Source organism: Prorops nasuta, unplaced genomic scaffold (genome assembly GCF_024137725.1).
Source record: "Prorops nasuta isolate Cenicafe-Biocafe unplaced genomic scaffold, Cenicafe_Pnas_1.2 PNAS00038, whole genome shotgun sequence".
Lineage (NCBI taxonomy): Eukaryota > Metazoa > Arthropoda > Insecta > Hymenoptera > Bethylidae > Prorops > Prorops nasuta.
This window is the reverse complement of record NW_027116835.1, coordinates 580,679-605,908: the sequence shown is the minus strand read 5'-3', so window position 1 is coordinate 605,908 and position 25,230 is coordinate 580,679. Positions and strand designations below refer to the sequence as shown.

The 25,230-nt window shown below is 44.4% G+C and overlaps 1 protein-coding gene across 5 annotated transcripts in view; it reads left to right on the top strand.

The window, feature by feature from the left end:
- Positions 1–25,230, top strand: part of LOC136783972 (neurogenic protein mastermind-like) — a 102,030-nt gene that overhangs the window by 37,539 nt on the left and 39,261 nt on the right. The window contains exon 1 of one of the 5 annotated variants that reach the window (XM_066744402.1): positions 14,664–18,617. The exons of 3 other annotated variants lie outside the window; for them this stretch is intronic. In XM_066744402.1, coding sequence (XP_066600499.1) covers positions 18,612–18,617 — 6 coding nt within the window. In that variant the 5' untranslated portion in view covers positions 14,664–18,611. Of the gene's footprint in view, positions 1–14,663; positions 18,618–25,230 lie in introns of those variants that run through there. One more of the 5 variants, XM_066744401.1, reaches the window with a different exon arrangement.

Here is a 25,230-nt window from a genome sequence, read left to right as displayed (position 1 = left end):
GAGTAAGAAAGATTTCATTATATACATATAGGAATATGAATGACCGATTCGCGTTCGCGTATAGAACGTTAAATTGTTCGTCGGTAGTCGCATAAGGCGCCTTTTGCTTCGTTCCGTTTAATTGCAATAATAGTAGGGGCAGGTTCTCGGATTATCTCTTTTGCTTGGCGCGTCGAGCAAAGAAACGACATATAGTGCTTCGTTGGTCGCGCAAATAAGTCAATGATCACGTGGTGCTGCACGGTTGGCCTGGCATCGCAGAGGGTTCGGCTCGATTGGACTAAGACGCTAAGTCTATTAGAGGACTAAGCTATTTCCAACAGTTTACAAGTTACAAAGGTTGGCGGAAAAAGTGATTTAGCTCATGACCCTTTCCACTTTCTGCCGCGCTTATACCGCAAATTCCATCAACACTTGCGCACGAGCCATGTCGAAGCACGTGCAAAAAGCAGTAATTTTATTGAAAATCAGAGATTTTTTCGACGTAGTGGTGGATCGTTGTTTTCTGAACAATTGAAACGGGCGTACAATTATAAGCTGAAACTGGTGAGGTCGTTGCATTCTAGCGGCGACGCGCGACGGTGAAAGGCAATAAAACCGTCTAAGAGTTATTGGAAAATGGCGGGAAAACGAGAAAGACTGACGAAACTCGTGGCAATGAGCGCATGCTCGCCTACTTTTTCATCGGCAGATTACCATTATACACCACTGAAACATCTTTGGCTAGCGCTCAGCGATTTTTGCCTTGAACGAAAGCTCCTTTGTTAACGTTGCACAAGTGATAATTGCTTCGACTAATTGGATTACATGGTCACTGTGCAAGGCTTTCGCTTCTAAATCTATGGGAGAAAGGAGGAACACGGTTTATGGTGTGCGAATCTTCCAAGGGACAAACTTATCACTGTTAAGAATTTTTGCAACTTTGCAACTCTCCGGTCGTAATAATAACTTACAATATGTCATTTCGTCTCTGCTATAATGGTTATCCAAAAAAGATTGTACGTATAATTAAGAGTGGTATATATAGTGTAACCTGGTGAAAAGACCAAGGTTGTATCTCGATGCACTGTTGTGGCACGCGAGCCGAAAGTTACAGCGAGGTACCTATATGGAGGGTTATTATGATTATGGTTGTGAAATTTGCGGAGGAGGTTGGAACTCGATAGGTTTTGGAAGGTATAATGATCGAGGATTGCGCGTGGCTCGTCGAGTGGTCCCTGGAGCCTAGCCCCGAGAGACAAAGTGTGCAGTGTGCAGCTACGCAACGGTGATACGTATATATATATATGTATATAGATACATAGACAGAGAGGCCTATACGTATGCTGCATGCGAGCGCTGTACCGTTGTATCTTTCGGTGGTGGTAAGCCATGCTGTGCCGCAGCCCGCAGCCCCGCAGCCCCGCAGCTCCGCAGCCCCGCAGCCAGGATCAAAAGGTGCACGCAGTGCCATACACCTCTCACTATTGCGAAAGTTGCTCAATGTTTAACTGAGACCGAGCAGCACACAACCGAGTCTCCCATCCTCCTCCTCCCAACATACCAAGCCACTTTCTCAATCTCGATCTCGATCTTGATCTCTCGCGATCAACCATAGCAATTTCATCCTAGCTTTTAAAGCAACGACGGATATTCGATGTTGCGATCCGCACACAGTCCATCCTTCCTTTCATTAGCGTCCAATCATGAAAAATACCACCGAGTTATCTTTGAAACGCAAGCACCTCGAGATGCTAAAACGACCGTTACTTTGTTGCAAGGTAAACGCGTCGAATTTATCGTACGATCGTCCGTTCGGTGGTTAAGCTGAAAATATATGTACGCGTGTACCATCCTATATATATATATATATATATATACATACATATGTATGTAAAGAGAGATTCAATTGGTGGAATTTGCCGGGAGCTTCAAGGTCGTCGTTGGAGTTTCGCGAGAGAGGCAAATCTGCACACGGTATATGGTATAAGTATTCACTTTCCTTTCTCTTATGGAGGCTTACTTTCGTGGTAATTTGTTATTGAGAAGGTGACGCGTGTGTCGTTCGGGGACAAAACGCAAGGCGAGGCGAAAGAATGGCAAGTCGATAGGCTTAAGCGGCACGGTTTGCTCGCGCCTTGCCGTTACCAACGTCGGCAATCTTTCACTTCCGCTCTCGCCGAGAAAACAATAAAACGGACCTGCTGTCGCTCTTGACGACAAGCCGCATGCTACGCTGCGCTACAATATACATAACTGGGAAAAATCAACGCCAACTCGTTTCAAATTTCATATTTTTTCGTGGCCTTTTCTTTCCACTGAAAAGATTCATTATATTCGGTATATAATTTTGTAATGTAGTTTCCGTAGATGATACTCGAGGGAATTGGGAATATTCGCCAAGTCGAGTATGCCTAGCTCGCTTTTTCAACGTATAAACGTATTTTCTGTTGGAAGAGGATCGCACTTTGCTTTAGAAGAGCAAAATGGCTTTACCCGCTGACTAAATCGTTGTCACGTTGAGGAAATTACGATTGTAAAATGGCAAGCAGCTTCTGCTTGCTTTCCATACTTTATTACCCCCCCCCCCCCCCCTCCTATCTCTCTCTCTCTCTCTCTCTCTTACTCACTCGGAGGAACGTCGTCCTGTCCTCTTTTCGCTGGACGACTCGTTGCGTTTTATTCTCGTCTGAAAAAGCGAACGTCCGCCACCTACCTTCACAATACTACACTCTTTCCAGTTTCTAAAATGAACGAGAAAGTTGGCAGCTTGACGCGCCTTACCAGATTGAGAACACTCCCTCTCTCTCTCTCTCTCCAGACTTTTAGCCCTTTTGCTCGACGAAAAAGAAAGTCTCCTTGTATTTACTTGCAGATTCGACTATTCATCATCGAATCGTACCGCTGTTTACACACATACAAATAGCTCTTTGTCCGAAGGAATATCCGTACGCCGCGCGTATGTACACGATCAACGGAATGATTTTTGGTTCGCAATATGACCGTGCGGTAGCGAGCCTCGCTCGGATCCATAAGGAGAAAAATATGAGTGTGCGTCGCTGGTAGAGTCGGCTGAAATAAAGTAAGAATCGATTTGGAAATAATAAATGGAGCTGTGTCTCGGTGTAGGATAAATTTGGTTGGTATTGAGATACGGTCGGTCGATGGGAGAGTCGCAGCGTTGTTGTGGCATATCGCGCAGGAATTCACAGCACGCATTGGGAAATAGCTGGTGAGAGATCAGCGAGTTACAGGAGCTAAGTCGTAGCGCCGAGGGTATATCTCGTTTTGTGGCATAATCCGAGAATAGTCGAGAGAGTGCATGCTCGCACACACTTGGATATTGCGCAACTCTCTCTCTCTCTCTCTCTCTCTCTCCAAACCCATAGATATACGCGTTGAGGCGTTCCTCGGCGCGATCGACATTATCGGGATTACGAGTTTATCCGCAAGGTGGATTAATATGGGACGATAAGTCGGTGACACGTACGCGAACCGCTCGAGTTTTCTACCGAGGTCTGTACGTACTTGTTGATGTTGTCCCACGCATTCGCGACGCTTGGTCGGTCAACGGGCTGCCGCGTCGTCCAACGCACCGGTATCTGGCCACTCGACGCGACCTGCACCGTCGTGCACGCCCGACGCAGCTGACAAACGAGAATTCCTCCCATAGACTATGCCGACACTATTACCCCCCCCCCCCCCTCCCTCCTGCCCTAACCTGGCCTGCCGTCCCGCACGCGAAGACCAACCGACCTGTTTCCAGGTTCCAACCAAAATAATTCTTCCCTCTCGTCCACCACCTTCCGTCAAACTATTTCACTCGCGACCGATCAACCTGCGGAATTCCAAAGTCGCCTCACTTTCCGATTCTTTGAAAAATACCCCCGCGAGAGGACTTCTTCCTATTTCCAATCTTAACTTGAATCGAGTCTTCGAAATTGATATATATGTGTATATATATGCGAGGAATAATTCCATGCATCTTCCTTCGCCGTTACGCTCTGCCGGTTTGCAATAATGTACATGTACCTTTTATTTTTCAGTCTTACCGATAACAATAGTAACGTGAAATTATCGAAAGATTATTATACTGGTAAAACCGCATACTTTTCGAGGTTTCTCAACAATAGCATCGTGACAAAGAATATTCTTGCGTTAAATATAGCTTTGGAATTGTGGTACTACATCGAGCGGCGGTGGCCGGCGGCTTTGCCAGCGGAAGTCAATCGAATGGGGCCCAAGCTCGTACTTAAACGTCCCGTTTGTCATACTTCAGTCTGCAGCTAAACAATGGAAATTTCGCGTTACTCGGTGAAAGTGACAGAAGATTGTTTCTTTCGTCCGGTCGGCAGGATGCGTATTTTCATTGACACGCTTTCTGTTTATCGTGGATAAATAAAAAGCTAAGATGATTCGGTGTGACTCCCCCCCCCCCCCCCCATTTATATACCTATCTATATTATATTGACATAGTTGGTTGACAGTGGCAACGGTGCAAGCAGCAATTGCTTTGGCACTCTTTATTTTTATGGAATGTTAATTGTACGTGGCACGGGAAGCTTTCCAAGTGATTGCTTAGCGTAGAATACAGATTACAAATTAGATACGTGCGGAAGATTGGCAACAATGTAGCGTAACAGGAATCCGAGGGATAAGTATAAATTTTGTTGCGGATTCTCTTGTTGATTGGAAGAGCGCGGTAGCAGCGCGCGAGCGCGTGATAGTTGCGAGGTAATAAGAGGCAGCTTAGCCGACAGATTGGTTGCTTTCATCCCCGTCCGGTTTGCTCCGTGTGGCGTGGCGTGGCGTGGCGTGGCATGGCGTGGCACAGCGGCTGTAGAAAATGTGGTAATGGAGGCTTCTCCAACTTTTCCTAACCCGCCCGCCACTACCAACGAGTGTCTACTGCGACCCTGCAGGCTCTCCCTTCACTGATATCTACCTTCCATTTTTTACCGCGACCCCTCCCCCCCTGTGAAAATCCTTTTCGGCTACAATCTTTTTTTTTTGTCTCGAGGAAAAGCAAAATTCTGTAATTCTTTCTCCACTACCCGCTTCTGCGGGATTTCGCGTCATCCTGGCGGGATGCTACCTCGTACATCTCGGACTAAAACCTATGAGCGGACCCTTTTAAGCGAATCCCCGCAATGGATTTTTTTTTATTATATATGCTATGTATACCCGCCAGTTCTCAATCGAGTCCTTTCTTCCTACAAAAGATTACAATAGCCCACGTATGCAGACTTTAATCGTATAAAGAGTATATGTTTCTCTTCGCCGAAATCTATTACGAGTCGCATGGACAATATCTGCACGAGAGTTAGTTTTTTTTTATATCGCGAGATCTTGAAGATTTCGATAAGAAGAATTAGAGCTAGGCGAGTTTAGTTGCAGGGATAAGGCAGCGCTGCTGCTGCCGCGTCCTCGAGAAGAGCAGCCAGTGAGTCGAATGACGATTGTAGATTTGGCAGGCAGCGTTCGCAATTTGGCTGGTATTGGGATATTCCATTAAAGGGACACCTTTCGCGGATCGATAAAACGCTCTCGTAGCATCTCTCGGTCTCGCGTGCGGCGTGTGGAGCAAGCGGCAGGAGGCGATTAGAGAAAGGAACTAAGGCGTACGACGACGTTCTGCCGCACCGTGCACGTCAATTTAATCGGAGGGCCTCTGATGGTTAAGAGAGAAAAGGAGGTCGGTCGGAGCAGCAACGAATTTAGCAACAATGACATATATATATATATAGTCGAACCGGCAAACGGCTGGGCAGGGAAGAGAGTCGGAGAGCGGCAAACACGGCGTTGAGCCGAGCAGGGAGATTCTGAGAGAGCAGCTTGTGCCCGTGTGGAAGGTACGAGACGAGAGACGAGACGAGACGAGGTGTGGTGAGGCGTGGTGAGGCATGGCGAGGCATGGCGAGGCACGGCGAGGAGAGGTGAGCCGAAGCGAGGCTTCTAGGTGGTGGTTCTTACGCCACTGGGATCGATATCCCGGGAGGCCAAACAGTAAACAGCCGGTTGGTCAGGACGCACTCGGTGGTGGGGTGGCATAACATGGAGGCAACTAACTGACTATCACCCACTAGCAGTCTACTACAAGCTAGAGTAGCAGTATCCGGCCCTGTCCGTCGACACCAGTGACCCCACCGCTCGCGCGAGTCACCCTTGGATTAACCGATCGTTTCATGCCCGAAACCTTTTCTTTGCACTCTTCCACTCTGCCACTGCTCTCCTTCTTTCATCAGCGTTAATCACCTTATAATAATATACCAATATTTTTCTTCCATCTTTCAAACTATTCTTCTACCCCTTCTCCGCTGATTCCTTCTTCCAATAAAATTCCAATTTTTTACGCTCCTGATGACGTAACCCCGAAAGCATCTGGAAGGATTTTTTTTTTCAAACGAAAGTTTGACGGAGCGTCACTCTGATTGGGTTGTCATAGTTAAAAAAGTACAAGTTTTTTTTATATTCTCCTTCTTTCCGGAGACCTGCGTATATTTTAATTGATTCGTATGATATTTATTGTTTTAAATGGCGATGCAATTGCACGTCTACTTAACGCGACGGATGATAAATAAGAGCTAGTATATATATATTATATATATAGGTATATAGCATATCGATGCTCGTGGCGTAGAAAGTCGCAAAGTAATTATTATCCTCCAGACTGTTTCTTGCAACGTGCTTGTTCGAGCTTGTCTTTGCGTTATTTTCATGGAACTATTTGCAGAACGCTAAACTACTTTGGCTATGAGAGAAAAAGGGGGTGACTGGATAAGAATAGAGATATTATAGTTTCCAACCAAAGATCAAGCTGCTATCAAATATGATCGTTTTCCGCGAGTCTAACTATCTGGAGCGGATTTCTAATCCACGTCCTTTCACCAATTTTACCAACTCCTTAAACGGCTAATTTGCAAGTGTGCCTTGCTCGATGACACGCTTTCGTCGTGGTAACTCTTTATAGTTGTATCATCAGGGCTCAAGGTCATGCTTAATTTTGATTAAAAACACTTATATCCCGTTGATAAGAGAGCATAATTGAGAGTCGGTCGGTCGATTGATATCAATTTTAGATTGTAATAACCTCTCTCAACACTGACCTTGTCTATAAGTGTGCTTAAAGATTACTGAAAATCGATTAATGAAATGCAATGAAAGATCTCGACGTAGCGTTGCAAGTAATAGTCCAAAGAGTGATTTTATTCCTCTGTATATGACAAAAGTAACAATAAGAGTAGTTTACCAATAATCCAGAGAGGACTATCCGACATTATAATAATTATCATGCACTGGAGCCAAATCAATATTGGATTATTGAGAAAAATAATTGTATTTTCTTACATACGCATATAGCTATAGAAAATAATGATATTATCGAAGAGAGATTGTAAGCGACGAGGAGTAGAGCGGGATCTCGTAGGGAGAATTTTTGCCGTGGGGTTTATCGATATTAACCAAAAGTTGATCAGCGTTACGACTGTAAGATGTTCAATTGGCCGTTCCATGGCAATGTTTGCAGGCACAGTGGACAGTTCTGATCCGCGTTACCGTTAATATCCATAATAGTCTGGGAAGCAGCAGCCGTAGCGCGGCTAGGCTCTCTTCAGATATCCTGCTGCTATAGCTGGCCGAAGCCATTCTCTCTCGGGCTATCTCGAGCTCCTCGCATTTTATTACGTCTGCTCCACATATTCCGTTTTTGCCGAACAGTACTAGCAGCCACCACCAGCAGTCTCCACCGCCACTGGTAGCACTACCAGCCCACTCCACCCCATCCCGTGCCATCCTACTACCACCACCAACACCACCCCTCTCTCTCCCTTACCCTCCGTGCATCGTATCGCAGCACTGTTCTCTTCGGCTCGACTCGGCTGTGCGGCTCCTCTTTCCTCGGACGTCTTTCCACTCCGTCCCCTAGCTGCCTGCTGCCTGTCTCTGTGGCGTAACCGCCCGCCCGCCCTCCCACGCCGTTCCACTTTCTTCCACGTCTCCCCCTCCATCCCTCTGGCCTCTGCCCTCTGCCCTCCACCCTCCACCCTCCGCACATCATTTTCTCTCCCTCTCCATCGCACACACCTCCCTCTCCCGAAAACTCCTCGCTCTTACTAATCTTGCCTGCTCCGTCACTCTTCGCTATATCTCCACACCTTCGCTTAATAATACACACCAGCCAGCCAGCCAGAGCCAGCCGCTACTACAACGGTACACCGGCAGCACCACCAGTATGGCATACCACTTTATTGATCTTCTTTCCCCGCTTTCACAGGTTTCAACCCGAATTTTCCACCACTTTATGCAAGCATCGCCCTCCCGTTCGTTTACGCGCGCTCCCATACCCCTCCCTACTCTCTTTCTCACCCCATCTACCGACCGATGAATCGAACCACCATTCCCGAAGACCACTCACTCGGCCTATATTGATTTTTCCCTAATATTCTTCCTTTTCTCAATTTTTACTCTCACCTCTATATACTTTTATTCCATTTATTTATTTTCAGTGTTTTTCCATCTTTCTATTTTTTTCAGGAAAATTTACTTTTAATTTTTCGTCGATCGTTCAATGATTGATTGATTTTTTTTTTTTTTAATCGGGGATTTTAAAATTTGAAATATATTTTGCTGACTCTGAAGGCAGACGTATATACTATACAGGAGAGTCTCTCGTGGATGGAAGATGGCTGTAGCCGGGAAGTAAAAATATGACGAGGGGGGAAAAAACGTAATGGAGTGTGGGGAAGATCGAAGGAGAGTTGGCCGTGGTCTGGTTTCTGAGATCATGGTCTTGGCGTTCGCCAAATGTTAAGTGTAAACACTGTTGCTCTTCTCCGTTATCCTTATTCTCTTTCGACTGACTTGACACCCCTTCTCCACGACCACTCCTCTTCCTTTCTTTTCTCTGCTCGGAGCATCTTACTTTGAAATATTTCGTGCGATGATTCACATACAGTCAGCATTCGTTTGCCATTTTATCTTAACCGATTTTTTTTCTCAACGCAACATTTTGCCAAACTTTTTAATCCTTGCAATTACCTCTTCTCGTCTATGAGATTTTTACAGCAGAAAGAAAACTTTAACAACTCTCTTAAGTTTTTAAGTCACAAGGCACAATTCTATTTTATAGGAAAAGCTAGTTATGTAAGTTTATAAAAATATAGCGTCATACGTTCGATTAGAAAGTCTATTAAAAAAAAAAACAAAAGACCAAAAAAAGAAGAGACGTTGTTACGTGAATGTGCTCGTAGCTGCCAAATAGAGGCCAAGCTAATGTCAGCAATCGTATTATTTACAGCTCCGTTGTGCTAAAAGATTGGAAATAAGACTCGATAGGAGTGATTTTACGGGCAGCCCATTTTTAGTCCTTTCATTGAAATTTCTATGAAAAGAAAACAAGTTCACAAGCACCGAACTTCTCGCAGTCAAATTTTGATTTATTTTGCGCGTTAAATCCAACTGCGAAAGTGCAACTTGTGAAAGTCGCAGTGTTACAAGGTAGCAGTGCGCAAGCAGAGACTGGACGACGACGACGACGATCGGTCGTAAGAAAAGTAGAACACGAGCATCGAATGGCATAAAACAAAAAATAGCATAATCTGCATGTGTAACAATAGTCGTGTGGCAAAAATAATGAAGCAATATAAATATTCTTTAATATTTCGCCTAAAAAAGTATATATGTTTATAATTATTAATTATTTACTTTTGTGTTCTAGGTAAGTTTGCCGAAACAACCTTGATATTATGCGAGATGTAAGAAAACAGATGCTTAACGATGAGTAAGTTACAATATAAAAATTGATTGTTTCTCAATTCACTCGTTTATACGCAATAGCTTTGTGACTAATAAATCGAAGGTGTTTTTTTGTGCCAACAGTATATATATATATATATACGGTTGTTTGTCATTGTAATGCACTTTTTGTTACTCAACACATAGATTGGTTCATTGACGATAATTTTTCTTTCTCTTTTTCCTAAAGAACGTGATACATTAAAGAGCGAAGGGTGTTCATTTTATATAATTTCGATGCTTGGTGAGAAACAATGAATTTTCAGTAAGTTTGAGCAGCGCTATTCATTGCAACGACTTTAATTTGGAGTTGACAATATTTTTGATCTGCCCTGAAATTTTTCTTTTAACCATTAAAAGAAAGCGAGCATTGGGTTTGCTTAAGCCACTGTTTCATACCACGGTGGAGAAAATTAAGGAAAACTATGAGCACCTGCAGAAATTTTCGCATTTACATTTTCCGCGGCTATGCTCGAATATTCTTGGCAATTTAACCTTATTACGATTTTCCAGTAATAATGCCATTCGTCCGAATTGCAATTTGCAATTTATAGAAAAAATAAGATGCCTCGTAAATTTCTTGAATAAACAAGAATCTGATTGAGTGTAAACGCTGCTAAAGAATTATTCGCTACGTCGTAGCTTATCTTTTTACTGATAAGAGTTTTGCCGCAAATATTGTATCTTATATATATATATATATATGTATATACTATAGCGTGTTGTATTTACAGCGCAAATACGTGGCAAGTAGATGTAGCACATTCGTAGGAAGACCGATCGAGATTTATCAGACTGAGACGATCGATGACCATGGGGGGCACAGCCGCCACAACTACCAAGGTGTACGCATACACACATTTGGAGAAAGAATCGAATTATTTGACATTCGAGAAAGCGCGCTTTGTCAGAATTTCCATGTAGAATTTAAGGCGAATGAGCAAACTTATCTTTTATGGACAGTTTAAAATTGCGTTGTTTAACGAAGGGTGCATGGAAAGTACACTTATATACGTGCGGTGAGCTAAGAAATACATGCAGCTGCGGAAGGCCTACCGTACAATAAAGGTGAAAGTAGAAAAACCCAAAGCGCGCTTACTTCATTTTCTTTTCCATACCGTTTTTCCTCTTTCCCCCATATTTCTTTAAACTTTTCTATTCTCACTTAGCGGCCTCCTTCCCTTTATATAATACCGTTGAAATGCTCCAATGTTTTAGAATTCTGCACGGGTATTCTTCAGAAGGCAGAAACACTGAGGTTACTTTGTATAAAGAATGTGCGTACTGCTGAAAGTCCACATGATAGAGCAATATGCAGAAAAAACGTACCGTAGCTTGTCCTAAAAACTTGTTGCAAAAATACCTGCGTATTCGAAAAGAAGAACAAAAAAAAAAGAATATCGCTGAATACACAGATAGTTTGTGTAAAGGCAGCAAAATATATATTGGTTAAGTACATTCGAGATTCGTGGACACAGCTAATTTTGCGTGAATTTTCTTGTGAGAAAATTGTGTATATAGTTTTTCAATTAACCGGGTCACTTCATAATTCTCTATGCTTCTTACAAATATCGAGGATCCACTTTGATCGTTGCAAAAATTAATGCCCCCCTACGATGTTGCTGACAGAGGAATAAATTAATAATAGAGTGTAAATGTTATTGCTGTTAGAAGAAGAGAAACTTTGTTATACCACAATGTTGCAACAGTATAGTCAAAGGCTCATATAGGAGTTTAAGTTTTTTGTGCATCGGTAGCAGAAATGGTTTCTACGAAATATTATGTAAACAGATATAAATATCCAAGACAATAAGATACAGAAGAGAGCATTACAAGGACTACCTGTATATATATATATATATATATATGAATTGTTTCCACAAGCGACGGTCAAGCGACATACTCGAACAACGTTTTGTTTAAATTTGTCCGTGATCTCGTTTTACGCGTTGTGTTGTCAGCAGAACGTTAAAAGTAAGTCGCGATATTTTGATTTGCACGCCAAGGTATTGTTGCTTAAACAATCCAATTGCACTCGATTCGATGCTACAATCAGTCGGCGCGAGTCATCTAATAAGAAAAAATCCTAATAACAAATGGTTAGAAAAGTTGTTTGAAATTGACTTTTGAAAAATCAATCCGGTACTCCAGTGTTTACCAGTTAAAATCTCTCAACTTCCGATATATCAAATTCTATTGATAAGGCCATTAAGAGCTCTTGGAAATATTTGTTACAATGGTTAGCAGACGGCATTTGTCCAAGTTTCGAGCACGTTTAATAAATAAACTTGGATGTGACGCGCGATAAGCGGTAGAATGGTTTCGGAGAAGGATAACTGGCAACATGGCATTGAGATAATGACATTCTGAAAGAAAAGTGTCTACCAAACAGTTTGTCGTATATTGAAATACGATAGAGTCCAGCCTCTTATCGAACGTTGAAACTGGGATAGGAATTATTTTCTTCCGAGACTAAAGCCGTGGAGAAATAAGACGATCAATTTTACATATTAGACAACATCACGCACAGGGTACGTTTCTTCTTATACATGCGGATTACATTAAAAATAATCTATGTTGGTTACACGTGCGTGCAAATCTCGCCATGCAGTTTTTAAATGAAGCGAGTAACGGAGTTGTTGATGAAATTTGCTCTTTAATATCCGAGCTAGGGAGATGAAAGGAAATTTTATTAGCGGAAGGAATATTAATAGCGTGATCTCCTTGTGGCTTTGAAGGTTAGCATTGTAGTACTCGACGGTGGACAATGGTCAGTTGCGTGGGTGGCGCCGTGCCGCGTCGCCCGGCACGGCACGGCATGGCAGAGCGTCGTAACGTCGATGATGGTGTGTGCTCACATTTATGACGACGCTTTAGACTTTTAATTAAAAGCTTCGAGTGTACTATGCACTTGCTCGTCCTGGAAATAACCTCCTACTACGATACTTGGAAATAATTAGCAAATTCTCTCGTCTCTTGGTTATTCCATTAAAGCCGATAACGCACTTCCATTATCGTTCACGCGTATGTCGCGCTCCGTACGTTAACGCTCCAATTTCTCCAACGTGACCGTATCTATCTTTTTGCCCCCCCCCCCCCCCCGACCTCCCCCAACTCCTCTAATGTCCAATAAGATTGCACGCTAATAGGCAAATTGCTATATATATATATATATATATATAGTTTACCGCGCGAGTACTGAAACAATTGACATTTCTATGCCGTTATATATACCTACCTCGAAGAGCAGTGCACTCGCAATTCCGTTAAGAAAAATGTACAAAATAAGCATACAGCGATTTTTTTGTTTTCCTCGTGTTTTCTCCCAAGTGCGAGTGCACCCGCCAAACGGATGAGATGACGCAATTGTCAAGCCCTGTTTGGCGTAGCTTGTGGGATTGACGTTGCAGCTTTGTACAGAGTTTATATATATACATATATGGTACACACTCGTAGAGCGACGTCTACGTGTCGCGAATGCGTCAGGTCCGAAAACATCCAATTGCCTATTTGCGCAGGAGAAACTTTCCAATTCTTGCCGTGCGATAGCCCCGACAATAATCGCAGTTCTGTCTCCTTCCTTCCGACAGTATTTTCGTCCGGATTTATTGTTTCTCTTTCTTTCGATTAGAGAAGAGAGAGAGAGACCGAGGCGTTTGCTTCTGACGGGAGATAATTATTCGCACTGCTACTTTACGCTAACCGTGAGATAATCCGAGAGCAGAGAAGGGACGAGGAGTAAAAGTACAAGGATAAGAAGATAGGGTTACGGGGAGGAACGGAAGTGTTGGCGCGCGGTGGTGGCGACGAAGGAAAGCTTTGGTTTTATGTTTGACAGAGAGAGAGAGAGAGAGAGAGCCGAGGAGTGCCGAGGACGACCGAGTGGTAACGGCTGGGATGGAGGTATGCACGTAGAGGTACACGAAAGGGGCAAAGCTGGTTGGTTCGTTTTCGTTGATCCGGCTAGCCGGCAGTGCCTGGCAACTCTTCGCGGCGTTGAGTTCCCTCCGGAACATGGGACGTCGGCGCAGCTCGCGCAGCTTGCGTACCACGTGCGCCGACTGACAGTTCGATAACAGTCGCAAGATTTGCCAGCTTCACGCCACATTCTCCCACCACTCACCTCGTATACCCTCGCATTCCCCTCTCTCAACCTTCCTTTTTCCGCTCTCAATCTCACCGCGACTCTCCACCGATCCTCCAGCAGCCCTCTCTCTCCCCAGGCCCCACCACCTCCGCCCTCCCCGCTGATCCCCCGAGAGACGTACATTTTTGCCAAAAATACCTTCAAGGTCAGCACTATTCGAGAGCACACCAGCTTGTTTCATCTATTTCGAGCTCTTCTCGCAAGGCTTTTCTCGGTAGGCCTCTTAATAGCTGATAGTTGAGATTCCCGCGGAGCGCCAAAGTTTTAACTGGGAGATGAGACTGGAGGATTTGCAAAATAAAAGCGCAAGGGGCCAACGACTGACGCGTCTGGAAGTTTGACAAAGGGGAGAAGTGGGGCCAGCGAGCGGCGGTCTATAGGAAGAAGAGAAGGAGGAGGTAGAGGAGGACGAGGCTAAAAGGAGGAAAGAGAAAGCTCGACGCGGGAGAAAGGCGAGGTAGAGAAGAGGAGGAGGAGGAGAAGAAGAAAGAAGCGGTTAGGTGAAAGTAGGAGTAGGGGATCGGTAAAGATTTCAGGACACGCGCACTCCACCTGCTAGCGTGTAGTGGCACGCGCCATACACACCCCTCCTTCGTTGGCATCGGTGGTGGTGGTGGTGGTGGTGGTGGAGGTGCTGGCGGCGGCAGCCCCTCGTCGTCTCGCGTGCCTCCTGTGCGCGCACATATACACATACACCTCTCCCCTCTCTCCATACCGTTCCATCTCTCTCGCTCTCCGGCGTTCAGGCGTCTCACCATAACTCCCCCACTAAAACCAACCGACCGCACCGCGCCGCGTCGCGCGTCTCACTCGCGCGTGCCACGAGACGCCGCCGGACGACGACGCGCGCGAGAGTCAATCGCTCGCGGACTTCGAGAGCCGCTCGACGCGCTCTCCTCTCTCATAACCCTAATCAATCAGGAACCTTCGCTCGTTCACCCACTCAACGATCGCGCGTCTCGTCGCCTCCGCCTCTGCCTCCCTCTTCGATCGTTCGCTCCACTGGACTTTGATAGCTCTTTCCAACCGCATGCTCCTCTCTCTCTCTCTCTCTCTCTCTCTCTCTCTCTCTCTCTCTCTCTCTCTTCATTAAGATACCTCCACGCTCAATTATACATCCACCGACAGAAACTTGTTGCCCAACGCGATAAAGCTGTCGTTCGATATTTTCGATAAGTGGAGATCGAGACGCAACGACGATAAGTGCAGTGCCGAGACCAGTGGCCAGCGTATTCTGCTGACGTAACGAAAACAGAAAAAATACACGCGCGAAAACAAGACAGAGTGGCTCGATCCCCCAAGCAGCTTTCGAGCACAATGGTGAATGAACTGTGCGTGTTTGTGTTTTGGAGCGACCAGTGATAATATCGCTCGCACCACTGTTCCATTTATTCCCTCGAATTCGAGTCAACTTTCATATATATATATATACATAAATGCTTTGGCCAATTCAACCTTTCCTCGCATCTTTCGTTCACGCGAGAGCTCTTGGATTAATTTCTATGGACGACTCGACGTTTGCGTGGAATAAAGAATTATTTGACAAGTGTGATATAACGTGTTTACTTTGAGCACCATTCGCTTCTTCGATGGATAAAAGTGAAGATTGAATCCGAGTAAGATAGTAGTGTTGACTGGTCTATAAATAGCCAAATGTGAACGAGCGAAACTGTCATTTTTCCGAGTGAGAGAGAAGAGATTAATCGGGAGAAAAGGAGCTCGGTGCAAACCGCGCGAAAGGACTTTTTGAAAGCTCTGCTGGCGCACATGGTCTCGCCTTTTTCCCATCGCGCGAAAAGCTCGTTCCACGACTATATGAAAGATAGAGGCCCAAAACGAACAGACTCCAACTGTCCAGTCTAGTACTCGCTCGCTCCAATCCTCTTTCATCTCTCAGCATTGACCAAATGTTAATCGAGCAATCTACGCTCTCGAATGGGCACTTTGATTTTCTTTCATACATATAGAAGCGCGTCAATGAATTTGCGATAAGAGTCGCGAACGATTTTCGATAAATGACTCATCGAAGAAAGACCGACGAGTGCAGGTATTGAAAGGAAGCATTAAATCGAGATAGAAAAGAATCGAAGGATAAGAATCCCATTTTCGCTCGATTAACGAGTTTGACGGAGAGGAATACGAAGAACGAAGATGTACAAACTGTAGAGAATTTCATCGATAAATATTCTGTAAGTGGAGTAGAAAATTTTCGCGTGAGGCAAAAGTGGGAAAAGTGGAGATTGAGCAGGGGGAGAGATAAGAGGCGTGTTGCGAAGGAAGGAAAGAGAGGGAGAGGGAGAAGGAGTAGGAGTAGGAGTAGGAGAAGGAGAGGTGATCAACGGCTGATGTTTGCGTATGAAAAAATCCGGTCGGCCTCCTCGTCCGCCAGCGTTGCTGCTGTCTCGGGTCCCCCGCTCGACGCGAGCGGCCAGATCCGTGCGTCGTAAGCGGAGGGAACAAAGAGGCGACGACGACGACGACGACGACGACGACGACGACGACCACCACCAAAAGGACGACGACGATAGCGAGGATGCCTATCGGCAACAGCATCTCTCTGTGCCTGGTATAGTCTCTCGCCCTCTCTCTCTCTCTCTCTCTTCTCTGCGCACCACGCACCGGACGTCGATCTCAAAACAGCAGTAACAACAACGATAACAGCAGCAGCAGCAGTTGTTGTAACAGAAGCAACAACAAGACCCACTGCCGTTACGCACATATATATACTGCATATATAGTGCGCGTGAGAGACTCGCGGAAATAGAGACCAAAGGCACCAACTGCTTACTTGCTCGCCTGCCTGCCTGTTTACTCACTTACGCACACGCACATTCACGCGTCCTCCTCGTCGTCGTTCACGCACCAGCCACCTCATTCTCTGCCGAGACAAACTAAGCGTGCACTGAACTTTGCCAAGAGAAACACAGCAGCGACAGCGCCACTCTCTTACCCAGAGAGACCTTCTCCTCCTTCGTCCAACCACGCTCTACTCCACTCGCTTCACATTCCATCGTTACCTCCAGCATTATATTAGGACCTCCTTCTCTCTCTCTCTCTCTCTCTCTCTCTGTCTTCGATCTTTCCGTCTTCGTTTTGTACAACCTGCAAATTGGGCATAGTATTGATTTTTGGCGGGAAGAGTGAGCGGAGGCACGCTGGGAGCTGGCGACACATTACAAGAGCAATAATAATGACTGAGAGGTAAAAAGTGCACGTCCAATGGATTGTCGCATATAAGCTGATTGTGGATTTAGCGAAGATACCATCAGCCGTTGCTGGCTTTTACGGAGGAAGAAAGTTTGGAAGAGAGGGGAAAGAGGCTTGGCTGGGTGAGCGCGGTATTGGCGGGCTGGCGCAATCAGCTGTTCGCTAGAAAACGCAACGAGAATCGCTCTACCCGGCGTCCCGACGTCCCCCCACGACCACGCGTAACCCGCTGTCACTCGACGTCTACGACTCGACCAACGCAATCTTCCGCTTTTCAAAGTACATCTCACCCATCGTCACCTTGAAGCACGACAAAATTTTCATTCGCGCGTCTCTCCTTGAAAAATTTGCCCCATGAAATGCTTCCACCTTCACCGCGTCACCATCCTTGATTCTTCGCGATCAAGACGACACTTGTGATCCTTGCCGAATTTCCGATACACGCTCCAACTTGTACTTGTGGCACTGTGTGTGTCGATCAACGTGAGAGGGAAACGCATCCATCGTTGTGAGTGACTCGGGCGAAAGAGTGAACCAAGTGATAATTTATTCACAGAATGCTATGTGCAAGAAGCATATCGTGAATTTGAAATTTTGTGAAAAAGTTTATGGTGCGAGTTTACCAATCAGCTTGAAAGCTTCCAAACGGACACTCGAACGTAGAAAAAGAGATAGGAATAAGCTCGTGTAAAATTCATCTTAAAGTATTCTAACCTGCTAGGCAATAAAGGTATATTGAAATATTGAATACCAAGGTAGTTTAAAAATAGTAAGAGAACTGACGTTTTTTCGCAATGTAAAGCTACCGCGGAGAAATTGAAATGTATGGAATAAAAATAAAGAGTGCCTAATGATATGTAACGTTGATGGAAGGAGTCGAGAGTTGGGAGCAATGACGCAAAAGTGGAGTTTTAACTGACTCTTGGAAATATTCCTTGGAGATTTTGCAAATGCCAGCTGTGGCATTTGGCTTGGGGTGGATGGATGCAACAACGCTGCACAGCAGATGGTAAAACGATTATTTGATCGAATATTGAAAAAGCGCGATGGCTGCAAAGACAGCGAAAATGCTCTTCGAGCTACGTAAATATTTTGATCGACGCATGGTCAACGACCATCGTTTGAAGAAAAAATACGCAGTGGCTTCTAGCACGGTACTGACCGCCTCGTTGGTCGTATTAAACGAACCTATGGTGATAGCTAGTCAAATAGTTTAGAAACTTGCTGTCAAACGGGCTTTTCAATTGTATCTGTATATTGACGGCCAGAACTGGCAGTGGCAAGATTTTCGGTGAAAGTGCTTAATACTTGGTAGGAATCAAAACGAATCTCCAATTGGATTGACGATAAAGATCGAGTGATGAAATTTGGACAGTAGTGGTCGAGATAAAATATCATGTGGAATCATTCATCGCTGCGCGTTCATTCTTAAAAACCCGGCCATCTTCTGTAGCGAAATTCTTCAAGCACCATTAGACTGCTTGGAATGATGGTAAGTGAATATATTATATAGAGTAAATTCTGCATACATTATTGGTCGGTCGAGCGTTACGTAATCGTCAAAAAGTAAACGAGTGAAAGTCTGCGTTCTCCATTACAGCAGTCTACTACGTCTTTCAATCATTCAAATTTTCGAAAAAATTATTTCTTTATTTCATCGCTGCCAATACGTGTGCCCTCCGCTCCCTATAATAAATTTCACGATACTGTATACCGAGACTAGAAAAATCTGTGCTATTTTTCAATTATTGAACGAGCGAGACGGTGTTAAGGCTGCATTATAAAGTCGTATTTGAGAATGGCGAGGAGGTGCCTCGAGAATCCTGGAAAACCGGAAACGGTTTACGGTCATAACTGTATTGTGTGCTACACATACGGACTGCAAGTATTGAAATTGAGCTGGGTGTCCCTTGGGGCGTAACGCTCTCAGGTGATCTATACCGTAACATAATGTGTCATTCTTATCGCGAGCAATATGCGTTAACAGACGACTCGGCTGTATACATCTTGGAATGGCGCAGAAAAGTTTTTACTTTTTTCAACAAACAAACAAGAAAATACTTACGAGTCTCCGTATACCTTTCTTTTCTCCAAAATTTCTACAAAAATTCACTGCGGATATGAAAGTGCGCGTTAAATTGAAGATTCTTACTCCGTAATATGTATATATATATATATACCGATATGTAGAATATGAATTTATAAAGGTAAAATGATTGGAGAAGCGCTGTGTATTAATCGGTGGTCGACTAGACTGGCGTGTTTTTCATGCGACACGTAGCTACAAGAAACAATGGATTGACCATCGTCGACTAACGGAATTTTAGCGGTTGGACGGCCGATAGCGGAAGGAGCATCCACACGAGAGAGTAGAGTGCGCGGGCACGCGCAGAGTGCAGATAGAGCTAAGGAAGCAAGTACTGACGCAGGAGCTGGGCAGGCTAGCCGCTAGCCTTCTCTACTCGAGGAGCTTTCCAATAGCCGCGTTTCTTGTCCGCGGCGCATCGGTTCCGTTGTACTAATGACCGGTTCGCGATCCGACTATCCGAGGCGTTAGTCGGTCACCGACCAACCCCCCCCCCCCCCCCCCCCCTCCTTATACCGCCACTCCCCTTCGCCGCGACGTACATTCAAAGTATATACATAACGTGTACCGCACGCAGGTTCTCATTAAACCACCCACTCCTTCTTTCCTCGCGACTATATCTGTAGCTATATACACGTTTCACTCTCTCTTTCTTATATGCGAGTATTTGTATATATATATATATATATATATATATATATACTTATACTCGCATATCTGTCGCTCTATAAATTGACTTTCAATTGTTTTCGTATAACGCGCTCGCAGCAGAAAAGTTTCAATGATACACGCGATTAAAAGATTGTTAATTATCGAAATTAATTGGCGAGTTGTTAGTGAATTATGATTGGATGGAGGTAATCGACGTGTATAAGTTGCTATGGGAAAGGAATCGTGTTTAGTGGTGTGGCTGCGGTTAAGAGGTATAAGCGTGCCCCTTAGTGGTATTCGAAGTCTCCGGTGGGTGAGTGTGGTACATACAACTATTGTAGAGAGAGAGAGAGAGAGAGAGCATTGTTGGATGACTGAAGAGGGGATGCGGCGGGGGTGTGGCAGGGCGCGAGTAGCTCTGGTTGTAGGAATGGATATAAGGGATGGATGTTGTCGAGGAGTGGGGTTGTGCGTGTGTGTATGAAGTATAGTGGGGGGGGGGGGGGGGTGAGTGTTTTGCAGAGCGTAAAGTTTCCGGCAGTGCGGTGTCATAGCAGAGGAATGAGCTCGGTTGAAGGTATAGCAGTGGCTCATGGCATGGTTACAGTGCCGGAATTATTTATATCACTTGATTACACGCGTTGTCCTGAGGCACGATGCTGGCCGAACGGGACCGAGCAGCAGGTCGGAAATGGCCGAGTGGAACGAACCAGCAGTGACGTCTATCGCGAAACTGCAATGTCGACTCGACTCGACTGAGCTCGACTACCTGGCGGCTGGCGGCTGGCGGGTCTCGCGCTCGCGAAAACCAGACGCCCGACCGATCGATAGACGAATTTACTCGATCTTCCCACCGCCGTGCCACCATCCTCGCTATCTAACCCGCTATCCTCTAAACCCACTCCTGCTAGAAATTTCTTCCTTTTAACTTGGTTACCTCCAGCTTTTTTTTTACATCTTCCATTCAAACTTCATCCCTCTCCAGTTTCTCTTTTAATTCTATATACAATCGTATAATTTATTTTCTAAAAATAATCATATAAATTACAGGGAAAAGATTGACAAGATTTTATTCGACATAAAACGTTGGTGTAATGTATGGATATGCGTTTCAAGACACTTATATTTTTTTTCACGCAATGTCTTCAATGAACTGCAGTAACGTTCGGAGCTTTATGACGTGATAAACCGCCGCGGTTCTCATCTAATTTCTGATCTGACGAAAAGTCGTTCCGGTCGTGAATTCTCGCGTAAAATGGCAAAAATACACCGCAAGAATTTCACTCAGGCGCTACTGCGGAAAAGCGCGTTGCTTTGAAACTTTTTAAATTAAAATCCATTTATAGCTTTTTCAGAAATAATTGAACCAATTTCCAAACGCCAAAAGTCTTTCCAAACTTAATCGTATCTCCTTTACACCCAATTTCACTGCGATTACTACACGATAGAATTTTACTTGTTTCCATGCTTTTCACCCTTCGTATAAGTATAATAACACGAGCTTTGTATTATATCATTTCCCAAGTTTCAGTAATTATCTGGAACGCCTTAAATTGGAGAATAAAAGGACGAACTTGTAATTCTTCCGCTTTTTTTTCCATATAGCTACTGCAGTGATAACCTTGAATATTTATATTGAAAAAGGAATCGTAATTTGGATATAGTTTAAATTTCGAGATAAAAAATGAGAGTTTTTACGAAATGAATAATTGGTTGTTAAATAAAATATTAGGGATAGTAATATTGTTGGTATATCTTGGTAGAAGCATAATGGAGAATTGGTATAAGAAGTTGACTAGCGAAGTAGCACTCGTGATTTGCTTGTTGTTACTGGGGTAGTGATTGTGATGGTAGTAGGGTTGGAGTGGTGGCAGGAAGGGGGGGGGGTGGTGAGGACGGAGAGTGGAGGTTCGTGAGGACGCTCGATGGAGAGATGGTGGATGGAGGTGGGGGTGGGGTAGTTTAGAAGGGGGTGGCTGGCTGGCTGGCTCACAGCTCCGTAGTGGCACGAGCGGCACGAGCGTGAGACTTTGCCGCGCGCAGATAGAGGTGGAGGAGGCCCTGCTGTGTCGAGTTGGCTGAGGATGGCGCAGATAGGCAAGCAAGCAAGCAAGCAAGCAAGCAAGCAGGCAGGCAGGCAGGCAGACTAAAGTAAAACCTCCGGCCGCAGGCTCGCGGATCGATAGGAAGGTCGGAGGTGTGTCGTGTCTCTTATACTTTGGCCCGAACTCTATATACGCCGCGCGTGCTTACGGCCAACGGCTTACGTGCTGCACGCTTTTCCTTCACCAGACTTTACTTTCCCAAATCTCTCATTTTCTTTTTCAATCACTTTTCCATCCATTTCACACGTTATGCACATCCCCCGCCCCCTTCCCCCTAGACAATTAGACAATAATTATTCGCGCGCGCGCGCGTTCCTCTCTCGGATCAATTTACATACTATAGGTATATACGTGTGATTCCATCCTTATAATGTTCGTGTACATCTTATTTCTTGTTTTTTAATTGCAACTGATTTTCGGTAGCAAATTGTCATTATAGATGTGGCTGCTCGATAGCTGATAGGCGTTGTATATATGCTTCACGGTTGGCTCGCCACCCTTATATTGCATCTTTAAACACATTTTCGTCCCCCCTATATACACGCAAATTATTTGATCGCACTCTCCCCAATGACAGCCCAATGCCGAGTACTCGGTACACCGAGTTTTCTTATATACCTCGCTCTGCAGGGCACAATATTTGCTCGTCGAATCATTAGGTCTTCTTAAATGTGTTATCTACCGTTATATTTTGCTCGACAAGAGTGATTTCTCCATGACGGAAATTAAAATTTTCATTTTAATTCAAAAGGGAAAGTATATATAGTTTCTCGAAAGGGGAATCTCGGGAGTTGAGTATAGGAACGCGCGCGGTATTATTTTATCGATTGAGCATTGCGGAAGCCATAGATGAAATAATTGGAGCAGTAGAGTACACTGCTGCGTAAATTGATTATATTCGTTTATTATAACAGAATGTAAGAGAGGAGAATCGTCGTGTGAATAATTTGCAGGTATTAATTTAAAAATCATTAACTTGGGAAGTTTCCGATGAGTAATGGAAAATACCGCGGTTTCGTTCGAATTAATAAAGTAACGGATAAGCGTGTTATAAATTTGTGAAGCTTTCCAATTAAAACGTGCTATACACTGGCAATGTAAGAAAAATTCCTGAAGATTCCGACTAACCAGGATCTCGAGGCTCCTCGATCTATTTATTCTTCCGAAAACAAATTGTTTTTCCATTGAAAATTGTTATAGTTATATACGCGTGCTTTAATAAGCGTGCGACGATAGTGAAAAATTGGAGTGCGTGCAAATGCATGCTCGGGGCATGACGGGCGGAGGGGTGGGGAAGGGAGAGAGAGAGAGAGAGGGAGGTGGGAAGACAGAATATCGGTTTGGCCCCTTCACGCGGATAACGAGGCCAGATCGATGCGAGGCTGCGGAAGTTCTGCCGCGAGCAGACGAGAATTTAAAGGCGAAGGAACCGGAAGTTGCTCTTCTCCAGCTTTTCAACGCAAGCTCTTAAAGCTGCTCTTTCGTCCCTTTTATCTGCTTTCTACGACATTGCTGGTCGATAAGAAACATGACTATATTTTCCTCCAACACACCAAAAATTAACGTAACAATTGTTAAGGAAAATCAGTGCTCTTATATCGATGCGTGTTTCTAAAGTACCGTGCGAGAATTGGGAAACATTTAATTAAACACAAACGGTAAAAAAAAAAAAAATGAAAAAGCAATAGTAGTAACAAACGAGTGGATTAATTTGGTAGGTAATTTGTAAGTAGTAATAAAAGCGAGGAAGGAAAGTGTAAGCTAGCCGGTTCGCGCATTGGTTGTCGCGGACGGGCAAAGTTCGCCAGCTCCGTTCGAGAGAGCAACGAACGGGCAACCTGCTTGCTCGTCTATATACAGAGGGAGAGAGACGAGAGATTTAAAGAGTGGGGGAAGCAGTGGAGAGTGAGAGCGAGAGCGAGAGAGAGAGAGAAGAACACGAGTGTGTGTGTGTGTATGAGAGAGACCCGAGACGACGATTTTCATGCAAACCCACTGACGACCGACCTCCGGCCCCCGCAACCTCTCGCACCCTTTCTTGCTGGTTGAGTAAGAGAGAGAGAGAGAGAGAGAGAGGGAGGGAGGGGGGGGGGAAGAAAGAGGAGGAGAGGTGGTGCTGGTGCTGGTGGTGGAAAAGAAGGAGGAGGAACAGCAGCAGTAGCAGCAGCAGCAGCAGCAGCTCGGAGGGCGAAAAAGGTGTCGCATGTCGCAGCGAATCGATAGCTGCCGACATCGCGTCGAGAAAGTCGCTTAACCCTTCAAAGCCCTTGGCAAAGGGATGCTAACCCTTCTTACTTGCAAAGATTAGCCCCTTTTGTCTCAAATAACTGCTATTTACCAAATAAACCATTCTTTAACACATTAAACAGCTACTTTTCCAACGAGAAACACTAGTTTGGATAAACTGTTATTTTTCTCAGTTTTCTATCTTTTTTTCGACTTATTAATTGACAAAAATAACTTATACTGCTTTGCATTATTCTACTTTAACTTTGAGGAATCTTATTATCGCGTCTTGCGCGTAGGCCTGACATTGCGTTGTTTGTTCGATACGATGAATCCCCGCATAGAGCTGTACAAGTTTTGCTGAAATATTTTGCCCGAAGGAACGACGTATCCATGGATGTTTCTTGGTCCAGGATGCATAATTCAGTTTTTACATTTATCGAGCGCTATATCTCGTCTATCGTCTATATAGTTATAAATTTTAATCTATCGTACAATTTACTGCTTAAAGTAGGGTCACTGCATCGGTTGGAAAAAATGTCTTCGTCATTAACATTACGATCGGCGGTATATTGTTAAGTTATTTCTACTTTTTCTATACAAAAGTGCTTTCATCAAGTTTTTCTTAGAAAGATTATTTCTTGAGGAAGGGTTTAATACTATACGTCGCGACTAAATTGAGCAAGTCTAGTGTAGATGAGCCGTGTGGCGCGTTAAAGTCGACCAATTGATTTTACTCTGATATTAAATGGATGAATGTGTAATTTTTTTGAGTAGCGCAGGGCCGTTTACTACACTTAAAAATATTTTAATAGGGCATACGCGCTCCGATTATTGGGCTGAAATGCAGATATCGGAATAAAGAATATACGAGCTACAATAGGTTTTACCTATTAAAATATTTTATGGTAGATATATATCTTGTAAGTTTCATCTTGGTGGGCTTTTATCTGGCGCGAGTACTCCGCGAAAGCTGCTAAAGTGCGTGGGACTTTAAAGAGTTTCATGAGAATTTCAATAAATATTATAATATAAAC